Genomic DNA, 16,116 nt, shown 5'->3' with positions numbered 1-16,116 from the left:
GTTTTACATAGTACAATACAACGAGTACGTGTCAAGTGGAAACTACTGTACAATACATTAAATATCAAAAGTCAAATTAGGACATGTTCTGAGTTGTTTGGGAACGGGTCACATATCTCAATCCACATTTCCCACGATTTGAGGATAACGGGTTCTTTCAAATTAATATTTTGACTACTAACACTGGTAAATTGCTATTACCACACCAGATTATTGACATTGAATAACGACAAATACATACCATTATACAAATGGCATATTTGAAAGAACTTAGCAATTGCACATAGTATTTGATAATACTATGTAAATGGAAAGCTGATTAACAATACATTTACAGAGTGTTTTATGCAATTCAATGCGCAATACATTAACTAGTGATTACATTTTTTCAATGTATTTAATAATTTACACCGTCATTGTTTAATACCCCTCCCAAGATTTAAATATTACGGTTTCTTTCAAAATGTTAATATTTTCGTTAATGTTAATTCAACGACAAGTTATTGATATTGAATCATTGTAACACACACAAAATCTGAATGATTCACATTTTACAATATGCCAATTAGTGATTTGACCAACTTTAAAGAGCATGAGAATACATATTGTATTGAATGGTTTACACGTATTATTATACCTTCTAAAAACTTACTATTGTGATCTCTTCCCAATGTGCTGGCTGCCAACTAACACAGAAAAATATTATAACACTACATCGATGATGCAAATAAGCAAATATTCAACACTAGGCTATTGATATCAAATCGTGCTAATACTTACTAAATACTGAATAACTTCAAAGAACTTTACGATTGCAAATATTATTACTTAGTAGAACAGTGTTTTAAAATACATTTATGTTCCGCCCTATGTAATTGTTTAATATACATAATAAATTCTTGCGATACACACATAGAGATTTTTTGATATTTTTAAAATGTTAATATTTTTACTACCAACTAGAACAATGGTTAACAGCTATTACACCACCAGATTATTGATATTGAATCATGCTAATACATACTAAATACTGAATGACTTACATTGTACAAAACTTCGCAATGGGCTATTCCAGAAATTGTCCATACACCCCAATGATGACATTGGGATACCCCACACCTTTCTCCCTCAATATTGTTTGGGAATTCCCATCAGGAAATATCAAAAGAAAATCCCATTTCCCGTCCAGATGCAAATCGGAATGTAAAAAATTGGGAATTCCCATGGTTTTTGGTGTTAATGCTTAAAAATCTCAATTCCCAAATGAACACCCTAATTTTTGGCTGGGAAATACAACTGTTATGTTATGGATGGCTCGGAAAATTGCATATAATTTTGCGAAATCACTCATGGGAAATCCCACATTTCTTGAAACATTTAACTTCGTCATCGTTGGGGGTGTGGAAAGTGTCTGGAATAGCCCAATTATTGAGTGAAAAGCTGTTTTACAATACATTTATAATGCGTCCTATAATATCAACATGCAGCAAGTTCTTGCCATATACAGTGCCAGTGCTTAAATTGTTGTGATCTGTCAATGTATTTTGTGTTGAACATATTACATATCTCAGTATGCCCTATCCAAGACATCACTGTTAGAATTTCTTCCAAATATTAATATTTTGGGATACCAACTATAGAACAATGGTGAAGTGCTATTTACACATCATTTACACCTGTTTATTGTTATTGAATCACGCTAATGCTACACAACTCACATTATACAAACAAAAAACAGCTTGAAATAACTTCGCAATTACAACCAAACACATCCAAAAAAGAAAGCCCCCACTTGATTGGATGGTTATAACTTTGAGCACAATTAATTAAAAGCAAGCGGTTGAGAAGGATATCGATGTACGGTACATACAAATACGGCTAGTGTTTAAAGGGTACAAGTTTCCGGATAATCTCTAACCGGATAGAAATTATACGCCAATATACCGTACATCTGCTCCCACTATAAACACGCAGATAGATGTATATGCATAACTTTCAGAACGAATCTCGAGTTGGTTCAAGCTGAATGACTCAAGGCTTACCTATTTGAATGACGTTTCAGAAGCTTTACGCTACACCATCAACTGACTAGATCATTTAAAACAATAATTGGTTAAATTCCGTTCTACACGAAGTTTCGGTATTTACCATCTTAAAGGTAGATTCATGTATTAGTTTCAATGTTTGCAAAAAAACCTTTCATGGTGATTGACTCTATATAATACATACTTCAAAGTTAAATGATCATATCTGTTAGGCCTAGTGCCTTCCAAGGTCCTGATGGATCACAATAATTGCAAGTAAGTTACTGTTCCTTTATCAGGATTGCAGGCGTGTACACGTTTGCAGCTATATAATTTAGACTGTTACTTTATCTATCAAAAATGAGCTTGCAACAAAATAGCCCAAACCTTTTACAGAGTTTTGAGTAGTGATGAAAAATTAACAGAGCCTTGTAGGCCTAAAACATCATGCTATTTTGTCAAAATAAATGTTTTTGCAACTTTCATTGTTTATTTCATATTGATTGCATCACATCACAATATCAAAATACTACCATTCTAAAAATTTCCGTAGACCATGCCCACAACATCTGTAAATATCCCGTTCAACAACCAGGATTTTTCCGTAACTAACCCACTTGCTTAAGGGCTGGGGTATGAACGTTTGGACAGTATTTAGTTTGGGACATTAGAGCACATCAGACATATTGAATTGCATTCTGAATACGAAGAATGTCATTCTGATATCAAATAATTTTGATTTTTTGAAATTCGCAATTTAATACACATTTATGGCAAATCATTAAAATTGATATTTTTGATATTTAACAGTACTTGAAGTAAACTTTATAAATCTGATGATTTATACTTAAAGTGTATGTAGGTGGGATAAAAAGCCGACGATCAATTCAAAATTTTGACCTTTCGTATTGAAGATATGGATTTTTTTTCCCAAAACACCAAACAAAAATAAGGTCTTTTTGGGAAAAAATCCATATCTTCAATATGAAAGGTCAAAATTTTCAATTGACCGTCGGCTTTTCCTCCCTGCTACATACACTTAAAGAATATATCATTAGATTTATAAAATTTACTTCGAGGACTGTTATATATCAAAAATGTGAAAAATATCAATTTTTATAATTTGTCATAAAATTTAATTATATTGTGATTTTGAAAAATGAAAATTATTTGATATCAGAAAGACATGCTTCGTATTCAGAATGCAATTGATAGGTCTGAGGTGCTCTCATGCTCCACAAAAAATACTGTCGAAACGCAATAAACGCTCATTTTGGATCCCTTAAGGCCAGAGTAAGGGGAGACACATTCGTCCACACCCGAATTTGAGATTTCTTGATATTATTTTATCAACACTAAGATGTATTCTTTCACTTGAAACTGATAAAAATACAACTTCCTAATATTTACTTGTATTTTTGCTTGAAATATTTTACTCTTTTCAACTCTAAAAAGTCACATGGCTCAAGACAGCTTAGTAAATTGGCGGGAAATAATGAGTCAGCAATGCGCGAATGCGAAATATTGTGATTACGCGCACGATTCGCGTCGCGTGGCGCGGCGCAACTCTGCGCGTATGTCCAACGCAATCAAGGCGCATTCGGTATGTTGTTAACGCCAGCAAACGTGATGTAAACAAAACAAAAATTTGCAGTAAAAAAGCCACTTAGATTTTTTTATTATTTTGGATTTAGGCGCACTAAAAACAGACATTATAGATTCATTGGTGTAAAAAGATGCATATTTAGACCATACACCAGATATAGCTTTTACAAGCGTGAAAGTCTTGCCGTTTTAAAATATAAGGACGTTTTGTGCATAATTTTGACATTTTTTTACTAAAACGTCGATTTCTCAGAGTTCATTTTTAACAATATTGTACGATTTTTGTGACAAGATAACTCGAAAAATATGCAAGCAAAAGGTAAACCTTTTGCACTATCGTTTAGAGCACATCAAAGTCTAGGAAAGGTTTTTCTCATTTTTTCAAAATATTTGTTTTGAACAAAAATATGCACCATTATGTGCAATTTTTAGCTTAATAGAGTGACAAAATTGCTTTTTTCACATGTTTTTTGCAATATTTCGAAAAATAAGACGAATTTCAAAAAAATTAAAAAAACCTTCCCTAAGTTCATGTCTCTTCTCCATGAAAAACTAACTAATTTTTTTTACTCCGAACGGATTTTTTTTTAAGTTGTCACAAAAAAATTGGGGTAAAAAAGTGCATTTTTGTGATTTTTTCAAAAACTCGAGATTTTTTAACAAATCTGACGTCACCATGGGATTCCTTGACTCATTTCCTTTCCAAAAATGTATAGTTTTATATACTTTGGACATACAATTCAAAAATAATGATGCTCGAAAAGGTCCTTGTTCTCTCCCATTACTCTGCCCTTAAAGGCTTAGTTAATTGGCTTATGTGAATGGTTAACGGAATTGCTTAAAAACTATTTTTCTTAGCAGCGCAATCTAAACTTCTGAAATAAGAGTGTGTTTTGTAACTTTTATGCTTGTGCCTTTTTAGCTTTATTTTGTTCAATCATTGTCTTTTATAGTGATGTATGTAAACGAGTCATGATAGATTTCTCCATTTACTTGAATGGCAATATACACCACTAAACTCTCGACCGGTTCTACATCGGCGTCGTCAACGATACTCAGGCTAACTGTAGCATCAGTCTCGGCAGGAACAAAATTCACGAGTTCGTCCTGAAGTGGAATATAGTCAACACCGGCTGTCGCTGTATAATCTGCCGTGTTCACAACTGCAACGAAATAATAAGACGCGTAATTGAATATTAATTATTGTTTTCTTTTCTATTTTGTTTCGTTCCACCCTTTTGTTTAACTTTTGATTAGGATTTGGATCGAATCTCCAACCGAATTAAATGATAACATGCAACATAAATCTATGATATGAAATGAGATTTGAAAATTTACATTATAATAAATAGGAAAAATTAACATTTTTTCATGTTTCATTTCATAGATTATGTAGTACATGTATATAAATAGCGTTTAAAACACTATATGTTTTTCAGCAACGTGAATTATACGCAAGTATGTAAAACTACCGAAAATTTCTCATGAATTAGGTAACGAAACGTAATTTCTAGATCAATAGTTGTGTTTTTAAACACATGTTTATTTATTTATTTATTTATTTATTTATTTATTTATTTATTTATTTATTTATTTATTTATTTATTTATATATATATAATTAAATTCAGGTGAGTTGAAACCATCCAAAAGGGAAAGTGCTCAACCCGTTAGGGAGCATGAACATAAAAAATTTGGATTTGGTTGATACTACATAGTTTTACAGAGCTGTTTCGTAAGGGCCAATAGGCCCTCACTCATCAGAAACTTAATGCAGAATGAGGCATAAACTAAAATATACACAACACCTAGCTTCAAGAATAATCATGCACAAAAGGATTACATAATGTTACATAAAATCAATTGACAAAATGTCATAGTTTCAAGTGCGTAAAACCATAGAAGTCAATGTGCCATAATTTCAAGTGCGCAAAACCATAAAATTCAATACAGATTTTCTGAATAGACATCATAATAAACTTGATCACCAAGGGATATAAGTGAGGAATCCACTTCAATATGTCAAGTGGACAGGATCATATAAAAGTCAATGCAAAATGCTTGGTGATTCTGACATCATCTGCTAAAAGGAACACACTGCACTTGATTACTCAAAATGATATAAATTGTGGAACCCACTTTAGGAAAAAATGCAATCATACAAGACAATATAAAAATATAAAAGTCAATACAAGGTAGACATCATAATAAGATAATGAACATTATGACACTTGATCATACACAAAAATGATATTGACTATAAAGGCTTATATACAAATTGCAAACAATCATCAATCAAGTGGTTAGTGTCTTTCAGAGTATGGTGACATTGGTTTCAGAGTCAGGAAATAATAATTACAGAGCAAATGTTTTTTGCGATGACGGCAGGTGCTAACGAGTTCATTCCTTTTGTTTAAAGTGATAGTTCAGGTTTGTAGATTATGAAGTACTTTTCTTCAATACACAAATTGCAACGTTTACTGGAAGTCGAGTAAGATTTTGCTCTGCTCATGATCTTCCACTTGATTGCGAACAGGATGTTGGAATCTTTCAGTGACCATATATGCTCAATATAATTATATATATATATATATATATATATATATATATTTAGTAGATCCATTAAATTAGAGTTCTGGAACAAACCGTATTTATTTTCTGGGAATTTAATCCACAGATTTATTCACAATATTTCGGCCCTAGGCCTTTATCAAGTGAGAGCTGCGATCCGCGTACCTGAAAACAACCAAAGAAAAGATTGTTGCGTGAAGCGCGTGCGTGTGAAAAACAGACCTTCCAGAATAGGTAGTCGTAACTCTAAGTTTCATGCCTAAAAGGCAATCGTCAGACGACACGATGAAATGCTTTGGGTGGACTACCATCACTTGGGAATGTGAAAGAATATACATTCCATGGTGTCAACACAGCCAAAGTCTATTCAGAGTCAGTATGTCTATCGGAGATAGTCAGAAAGTGCTCAACTGCAAAACAGGAGCGTATTAACAATATTTTACTCAAGTTAGACTATCTTTTGAATAAAGTGCTCAATCCCAAAAGGGAGAGCGTATAAAAATTCAAAGAACAGACCTTCCAGAATAGGTAGTCGTTACTCTGAGTTTCATGCCTAAAAGGCAATCGTCAGACGACACGATGAAATGCTTTGGGTTTTTTTGCTAAAAAAAGTCTTTTTAGCAAATGCTAAAAAAGTCTTTTTGGGAAATAAAATCCATATCTTCAATATGAAAGGTCCAAATTTTTAATTGATCGTCGGCTTTTCCTCCCAGCTACATACACTTTAAGAATATGTCATTAGATTTATAAAATTTACTTCGAGGACTGTTATATATCAAAATGTGAAAAATATCAAATTTTAATAATTTGTCATAAAATTTGCATTATATCGTGAATTTCAAAAAATGAAAATTATTTGATATGAGAAAGACATTCTTCGTATTCAGAATGCAATTCGATATGTCTGATGTGCTCTCATTTCCCACAAAAAATACTGTCGAAACGCTCAAAACGCTCATTCCAGATCCCTTAAGTATATGTCATATTACTTGTTTCACATTTGTACGATTTTAAATAATTCTTTATCATGTTTATAGGACATGCTCTGTTATATTTTTATATCCGTAGATATAATGTGAGAAATAAGTTCATAATGAACAGGACAAACTTAAAAGGAACCAAAATCGCGGTTCATGATCTGCTCACCCCGTTCACACAACAACTTCTGAAAAGGGCGCAAGAGCTTGTTGAGCAGTGTCACCGTGTGAAGGCGGCATGGACATGGGACGGAAGAGTAACAGTCTTGGTAGCAGCAGCTAATGGAAAATCAAGAAAGGTAACTGTAACAAGTCAAGAACAGCTCCACAAGATCTATTCTGAGAAACAGTGAAACAGTAACTCTCTCTGAATCCAGAACTCTATAAAATGACTATGTATACCTATATAATATATTTTTTTATTTCATAATTTGTAAAAATATTGTCAAAAGATATGTTAATGACAAGATAATTCCCTGCGGTTAGAAAGGTAAGAGCTGGATTGATCTTGTATTTTGTAATTTGCAATGTTAAAATGTTAAAATGTGTAATTTTTATAATGAATGTTTCCACTCAAAAAACGTTTATCAATGACTACTAAAATGGCGGTGTTATAAATTTTATACCATCTTCTACTGAGCCTATGAAGTCATGCTTTAAACTTTACAGCCTTTACCAAAATTGCAAACATTAGTTACTATATCAGTATGTGTAAACACTTTTAAGTATTTAAAAATACCATAATTCTTTCATATACCAATACAACGAGAAAATTGTAACAAACAGTATTATTCAGTATTACGAAAACAATCAATTAAGTGGAATGTAGCATACTTATGACTTGCCGTGGCTCAGTAGTCGATACTTGTTAATAATAATCCTTGCTGCCGGGTCGTTGGCCTTACGTTACTTTCGTAGCCTGTTGAAAAATAGCTTAATTTAACTGTTAAAATATTTTCATGATCAAGGGAAACGGTTGATTTATATATATAAACTTTTTCCCTGGTATATTAATAGATTTTTAATTTTTTTTTTTCTTGTTTAATATACTTTTCGTTTAATGTCTGCTATTTGTGATGATGCTTGTGTGTCTTGCTAAAAAAAGTTTACGATTGTCATAAAAATATAACATGTAAAATATGCAAAGGATTTGTTCATAAAAAATGTACCAAATTGAAACCAAAAGAACTACAGCGTATAAAACACAATGAATGGACTTGTAACAATTGTACGATGGCTCAAAATAAAGACACAAGTTCTGACGATGATAGCGATGATATAAATATCACACATCATCTTAAAACAGCAGATATTACTGATGCCAACTTTATTAAGAAATACGATGAAATGATTTTCAATCCATTGAAATTTGAAAATAGTACTACAGATAAAGATAATATTACTAATGACAAATGTATCCACCAATGTAACTATGTAACACCAAACCAATGTTCCTTCTTAAAAAATGGTAAATTAAATTTTATGAATGTTAACATTAGAAGCCTAAAAAGAACTTTGACAAACTCAAGGAATGTATGAAAGCTATTAACCACGACTTTACCATAATAGGTATTTCTGAAACCCATTTAAGAGATAAGCCACCTGATTTTTACAAAATCGCTGGATATAACTTTGAATGTGTCCACAGAGTTGGAAGACAGAACGGGGAGTAGGCATGTATATTTCGGACAAACTTAAATACCAGGTACGCAAAGACTTAAGTAAATCAACCCCAAACTTTGAGTCATGCTTTATAGAAATTGAAAATGTAAATAAACGAAATATCATTGTTGGTACTGTATACAGAGCCCATACATCTATTAATGATTTCATAACAGGAATAGATCCTATTTTAAAGACTATTAATGCTGAAAAAAGCTTACCTATGTTTTAGGCGATTTTAATATAGATCTATTAAAAGTTGAGGAACATAAAGCATACCATGATTATTTAGACCTAATTTATTCCTATTCATTAATGCCAACTATATACAAACCGACTAGAATTACTGAAACAACCGCTACACTAATTGATAATATATTAACGAATAACGAAGCTGTAATTCAGTCTGCTATCATAGTTACAGATGTGAGTGACCACTTTCCAACAATCTTGTCAACAAATCTAGATGTAACTGACATTCCAAGTCCAACGGTGACACATAAAAGGGTTCATAGTAACGAAAATATTTACATGTTAAAGAAAAGATTAGCTGATGTCAAATGGGAAGAATACCTAGATAATATAAATGCAGATGATGACTACAATAAGTTTATCAGTATATTTAATAAAATATATGATGAATGTATTCCATTAAAGAAATGTTCAAATAAAAGGAAAAGGGATCCGAAATCGCCGTGGATAACCAAAGGGTTACTAAAGAGTATAAACATTAAAAATACTTTATATAAACAGCATTTGCAAAACCCAAGTGCCGAACGCCTTCACAAATTTAAAATATATAGAAATAAACTTCATGCTTTGATACGCAAATCTAAGAGGAAATATTATTTTACCAAGTTTGAGCGTTCTAAAAATAATATGAAACAAACATGGAAAACAATCAATAATATCATTGGCCGTGGTAAAACAAGACAAGTTCAAAAGAAATTTAGAAGTGACAACGGCAATACTATTACCAATCCCCATGATATTTCCAACCTTTTTAACGATTTCTTTGTACATGTAGGTCCTAATCTAGCATCACAAATTCACAAATCAGGTAAAGATTATTTTGATTACCTAAAAAATCCAGCATCTAGCAGTATGTATATGAAGCCAGTTGTTGAAATGGAAATCATTAAAATTATTGATAAATTTAATCAAAATAAAAGTGCTGGTCATGATAATATTGGAAATTTTATTATAAAAAGAGTTGCAAAGGAAATTGTTCAGCCGCTTGCCTCAATCTTTAATCTCTCCATTTCAACCGGTGTTGTGCCACAAAAAGTAAAAATAGCAAAGGTAATACCAATCTATAAAAAGAAGATTCTGAAGTATTTTCTAATTATCGCCCAATTTCGGTACTACCTTGTTTTTCGAAGATACTTGAAAGACTAGTGTTTAATAGATGTATTGCGTATATAGATAGTAATAAAATACTAAATGATAAGCAGTTTGGTTTTCGAAACAACCATTCTACATACATGGCCATAACTCAACTAGTTGACAAAGTTAACTATGCCGTTGAAAGAAACTAAACCACAATTGGAATTTTCTTAGACCTTTCCAAAGCCTTTGACACCATCGACCATAACATATTAATTCATAAATTGGAACACTATGGTTTTCGTGGTATCGTACTTCAGTGGTTCACTAATTATTTAAGCAACAGAAAACAATATGTACATTACAACTCTTGTGAATCAGAACTTAAAGATATTATTTGTGGTGTACCTCAAGGTTCTATACTGGGTCCCTTATTATTCATTCTCTATGTAAACGATATTATCAACACATCAGATGTATTAGACTTTATATTATTCGCAGATGACACTACTATCCTGTACTCACATAAAGATATTGAAAGTAAATATCAATTAATTAATAATGAATTGAAAGAAATTAGTAATTGGTTCAAGTCGAACAAACTATCGGTAAATGCAAGTAAAACAAATTACATGGTTTTAGGTACACCACATATGACATCAAAAATAAACTCAACTGTGTGTGATGTATCTCCTGAGATCATTTTAGATGAGTCAGTTCTGGAACGGGTTACTAATACAAAATTCCTGGGTGTGATTATTGATGAATGTTTGACGTGGAAATACCATATAAACTGTATAGCAAAAACCATCTCGCGAAATATTGGAGTTATGAACAAACTTAAATTTTATGTACCTGATCGTATCCTGTATTCTCTATATTGTACTCTTGTTTTACCTTATTTAAATTACGGAATATTGATTTGGGGTGATACGTGTAAAACATACTTGGATAAAATTATGAAATTACAGAAATGGGCTGTGAGGACAATAGCAAATAGTCATTATAGAAGCCACACTGCTCCCTTATTTGCCAAATACAATATTTTAACTCTTGCAGACACCTACAAACTTGAATTGGGGGTATTTATGTACAAGGACAGTAATAATGAATTACCGGGCGTATTTGATGGCTTCTTTACACTACGTTCCAATATTCATAATTACCAAACGAGAAACGCAGATAAATTCAACTTAATGAAGAACAACAAAACATTTACTGACCATGCCATTCGTACTGCTGGTCCAATATTATGGAATTCATTGCCAAATTCAATAAAAACGGCAAATTCATTGAAACATTTCCGTAAGATATATAAACGTGACTTGATCTCAAAATATGATTAATTCTTGAGCATTGTGTTTCTCGTTTGTTTGTTATGCTTTGTTTTGTTTTTTACTTTTTTGATGGTAACATTTCTTTGTTAAGGGGTGACTTCCTCTGGCCTTACTGGCCTTCTGGTCATCCCCTCCATAATTCGTTTGTTTGATATTGCCTTTGTTTTTTAAAATATATACTGTGTGATTTCATGTGAATTATGGGAAAAATAAATATCTTGTATCCTCTTTTCATTCTTGAAAAGATAGATCATGCTTTTTATTTCACCCATTGGGTATTTCTTTATTAATTTGTGTTTATATGGCGATTTCAAGTGGGATAATAACTCCTGGATGACGTAAGCATAATGTTGATAGATTTAAATATCATTATAAATAGGCACTTAATAATAATGATATTGAAATAAATTGATAAATAGATAAATTAATAGATAAATAAATAAAAGATATATAAGCCTAGATAAATAATAAATAAATGATAAACTAGGAGTAAATTGCAAACATTAAATATCTTAGAGCAAATGAGCATTTAATAAGTTTTTGCGACAAATATTTTGCCCCTTCTTGTACGTTTTATCATTACTTTATCTTTTACTAATTCTTTTTGGGACATGCTCGCTTATTTATTTTTTATGTGTTTCTCTTATCATTTGTGAAGTATTTCTTTATTTTTGTTTTAGTACAAGTGATCACTGAGTATGTTTAACTGTGGAGATATCGGTAGATAAGGTGTTTTTTATTTCACCCTTGAGTATTATTTATAAGTGTATCAACATACATTTCACATGTCATGATTTTTCATTGTTTTATTTTAAAGCAATTCTTTATTGGGGTGCATGCTCTCATATATTAGGTGTTTTTTTTTTTTGTTCCTCTTGTCATTCTTGATAGATGGCTGTTTATTTATGTCGCGTGTTAAGTATTTTTTTTTTTTTTGGTCGAAGTGTATGATTATCATCAGACACATGTCACATTTTTATGTATGATTTTGCATTATTTAATTTCAAATTATATAATTTTTAAACGTACTAACGTAGTTCTTTATTTTTGTTTCTGTGAATATCATCCGAAAAGTAGGCCTCCTGCACATTATGATTTTGCCTTGCTTTATTTAACTCTTTACTGGGGTGCATGCTCTCTGCTGTGTTTTTTCATGTTCCTCTTATCATTATTGACAAGATAGCACCTGCTGTACGCTGTTTATTTATGTCGCCCTAAATTATGTGTTTACTTTTGTTTTTAGATTTTGAAGTTGATATCATGATATCACACGCTATGTTTTATACCAACCGCATTGTCTGTTTAAAGACAGTTCTTGTTTTAAATCCTGAATACAATGTCAACATTCAGTTCGTTCCCCTCACAATGCGGTGCGATGTTATATAACTGTATATATTGCAGGGTTGCCAAACCCGCGATGTAATAGGCCTAGGTCAATAGGATGAGTTTTGAAGATTTTCCTCGCGACAATTTCCTGTCCTATAGACACCAATTGATGGTTAAGAAAAATATTGCATGACTTCTCAACATTGGCTTACGCGACTTCTGGTAGTTTTTATCTCATAGAAACCAACGGTTGATAAAAAAATATTGGGCGACTTTTCAATGATTTGACCCGCGGTTTGCCCTCATTTGTTTGGCAACCGTGGTCTGTGTTAAGTGAATATATTTCGGTAAGAAAACAATTATCATAGACCATGTAGACAGAACGGACAATAGTCATAGGCGCTCTCCTCCATTTTGAGAAATATACTTTTACACACACACTACATTTATAATTAAAATGATCAGCCTTAAAGTTTTACTTTTTAGTGGGTTAAGCCAAACCTAAGTGGATGAAATATAAATCAACACTTCTGGCACTGATTGGTTTCCGTAGTTGTTATATTGAATACGAGCTGTCTGTAGCTACAAAATTGTCTGCAAATCGGCTTTTGCCGGGCCTCTCTTTTTCGGCGTTTTTCTCATTAAATTAGGGTCCCGTTCAAATAAAAAATAAACTGGTGTCTAGATGTAATCACAGTTAACACACCAGGAAAATTATAGAATATACAACAACCTAGTTACACCTGTAGACCGCGAACAAACATGCACCTGGCCCGACCTGGCCGTATCACTTAGTGTTCTCCCTACGGATACTCCTACGGGTCACACAACAATTTATTCCATGTTCACTATAATAGATATATTAATATACTATGAATATTTTTAAAACTCACCAACTACTCCTGCGTTTGAACAGTTCGGTAAACATGTCCTAGTTATAGTAATGGCTACAGCGCCGTCTGCTTCAGCAACAATATATTCTCCAAGGATGGAAAATGGTTTTGCGTCTGTTTAGGACATAAAATAATGATAAAATTAACTGATGGGTCTACGGAACGGAAAAAGTTATCGAACACAGGGGGTCTTGAGGACAGCACTTACTCGTAGTGCAAAGACGTCATGTTATTCTCATGGGGGTTTGGGGTTTATTTGAGAAGAATTATTTGCCTTGCGTTTCAAAAAACACCGAGTGCGTGTTTTGATCAAACAGCTCGACGAATTAAGGAATCTGTTAAAAACTAATCAAGAAATAACTGGGATATTGGCAACTTAGTATATGAAACTCATGAAACTAATCATTAGTTTCCTTACTATGATTGAACAAGATTACTTAAACATGTTTTTTTTTTTTTTCAAAAATTCCCATCAAGAAAAGGTTGCCTCGCATTAATAGCACATTCAACTTACTGAAAGTTGGTAGTGTTAAAGTGTCATTAGCGGCGTCGCAAGTTAGTATTTCAAATCTCATTGCCATGTAAGTTTCAGGTAAACTGGTGCCGGTGAGAGGTTGTATTTCAATCAATTTAGCTTCCAGCACGCTCTCAAATGATATAATGTCGTATGCATATATTGTCTGGTGATTAACATGAAATATCTGTGACAGAAAAACAGACAGGGTTATTAAATGAATAGGTAGGTATGATTACATTACTGTTGATCAACCTTCAAAGATACATAGCCATGTAACAGTAGCAGTAGCTTAGGTTGGCCACAGATACCACAGAGCTCTCTTTTCACCTTTTCAAGGACCTAGTCTCTGTGTATATTGGATATGTCCGCCCAATAATTGAATATTGGCATAGAAATATAATTATGCATCATATACTGAAGCTCTTGGCCAGTTAGGTCAGAAGACTCCGTCTCTGTCATGAATTTGGTCGAAAATGTACTCACTCAAACAGGTACACAGTTTGGATCCCCCAAAACAGTATTAGAGGTTTATAACTGCGAATCGGTTATTTGGAGGGCATTGTGAAAAATGTAAACATTTTGCCTTTGGAACCGAGGAAAAGGAGTAGTCGACCGAGTGAGTGGGTGAGTGGAAATTTTCACGTCCAATCTTGAACACATCAGCAGCTTTACTGATCTTATGGCATGAAAAGTTCATTGACATGTGAAGCGGATGTTGTTGTATCACATGTCACATCTGAGTTCAATCTATATCTTCTTGATCGCTGTTTGGAGAAAATCCACGCAAGCAGCTTGCTCCTACGGCAGCTCGCAAATAATAACGTAGTTATTGTTGATCGTAGACCACCTCCTTTAACAGCTTGGACAGCTTTTTAGTGTGGGGGACGTGGGCAGCTTTTTATTGTGAAGGGGCAAAGCCAAATTTTCGTCCCCATTTGTCTTTTTTCTCGAGTAATTGTTAGCCATTTTAATGATACTTTCTTTTTGCCGTCCCCATTTTCATCACTGAACATTTCTGGAGCAACTTGCCCCCTGGCTCCCTGGTACTATTGTTTAATATTAATATTATTTACTATCTGAGCAGCCAGCTCATTCCCTTGCCGGGTGGTAATATAGTCCCCAGATCCTGTCTGGGTGATCAACAGTGAACGAGCTACATGCCATCAACGTAGTACTCGTCAACCCGCAAGAGTGTTAAGCGTGACGGGTTAAGGCCACAAACCTAATACCTAATTGACTAATTGACAGCACAAAGTATGAACCGACCTTCAGTCTCCGGCAGCTCTCAAGTCCCTGACCACGGGAACGGTTATGGTGAGGCGAGAGCAGAGGGTGCTAAGAATCACTGGGAAAGTACAGGCTCCCTAAAGGAATTGACTATTTGCCCATATAACCCTCCTTGGAGAATTGGAAAAACCACACGATTGGAATCCAACATAACAAAATTATGCAAAACACAAGGAAGCGAATGACAAATGAAATTCGAGCACACAACACAACTCTTGAAGATAGCAAAAGCTACAAGAAAGCAAAACAAGGACTGGAAAATCTCAAATTATAGCCTTGAAGGGGGAGATGGAAGAACACAGAAATAGAAAATGTGGATCAATATGTGTACTTAGGACAACTAATCAACATGACTCCCAATTGCATGGATGAAGCTAAAAAGGGGGAAATAGGGCTGGTTGGTGTGCATTTGCACTCAATGACATCATGAGAAGCAAGATGCCAACTTGTCTGAAACGAACGGTTTTCAATCCAAACAGGATGGAGCAAAAACTGAAAACTGCACAGCATAGCATTGAAAATATGCATGCTGGGCTTCACCAAAAGGGACAGGAAAAAGAAAATCAGATGGAGGGATGATATATCAAGTCTC

General features: G+C 33.3%; 1 protein-coding gene across 1 annotated transcript; it reads right to left on the bottom strand.

Moving 5' to 3' along the window:
* Nucleotides 1-4,056: 4,056 nt before the first annotated feature.
* Nucleotides 4,057-14,372, bottom strand: LOC140168884 (uncharacterized). Its single transcript, XM_072192218.1, has 3 exons — nt 14,235-14,372; nt 13,721-13,834; nt 4,057-4,792 (listed from the first exon to the last, which is right to left on the bottom strand). The coding sequence occupies exons 1-3, from the start codon at nt 14,299-14,301 to the stop codon at nt 4,563-4,565; spliced, it is 411 nt and encodes a 136-aa protein (XP_072048319.1). The 5' UTR covers nt 14,302-14,372; the 3' UTR covers nt 4,057-4,562.
* Nucleotides 14,373-16,116: the final 1,744 nt, after the last annotated feature.

Source organism: Amphiura filiformis, chromosome 14 (genome assembly GCF_039555335.1).
Source record: "Amphiura filiformis chromosome 14, Afil_fr2py, whole genome shotgun sequence".
Lineage (NCBI taxonomy): Eukaryota > Metazoa > Echinodermata > Ophiuroidea > Amphilepidida > Amphiuridae > Amphiura > Amphiura filiformis.
This window is presented reverse-complemented; position numbering and strand designations above follow the sequence as displayed.

What these genes read in the sequence shown, in the direction of transcription:
- LOC140168884 (XM_072192218.1), bottom strand. Translation starts at nt 14,301, where the DNA reads ATGGCAATGAGATTTGAAATACTAACTTGCGACGCCGCTAATGACACT. An exon ending in TTTAACACTACCAACTTTCA is followed by an intron (nt 13,835 to 14,234) that starts GTAAGTTGAATG and finishes TGTCCTAAACAG; the next exon opens with ACGCAAAACCATTTTCCATC. An exon ending in TTCAAACGCAGGAGTAGTTG is followed by an intron (nt 4,793 to 13,720) that starts GTGAGTTTTAAA and finishes ATTTCGTTGCAG; the next exon opens with TTGTGAACACGGCAGATTAT.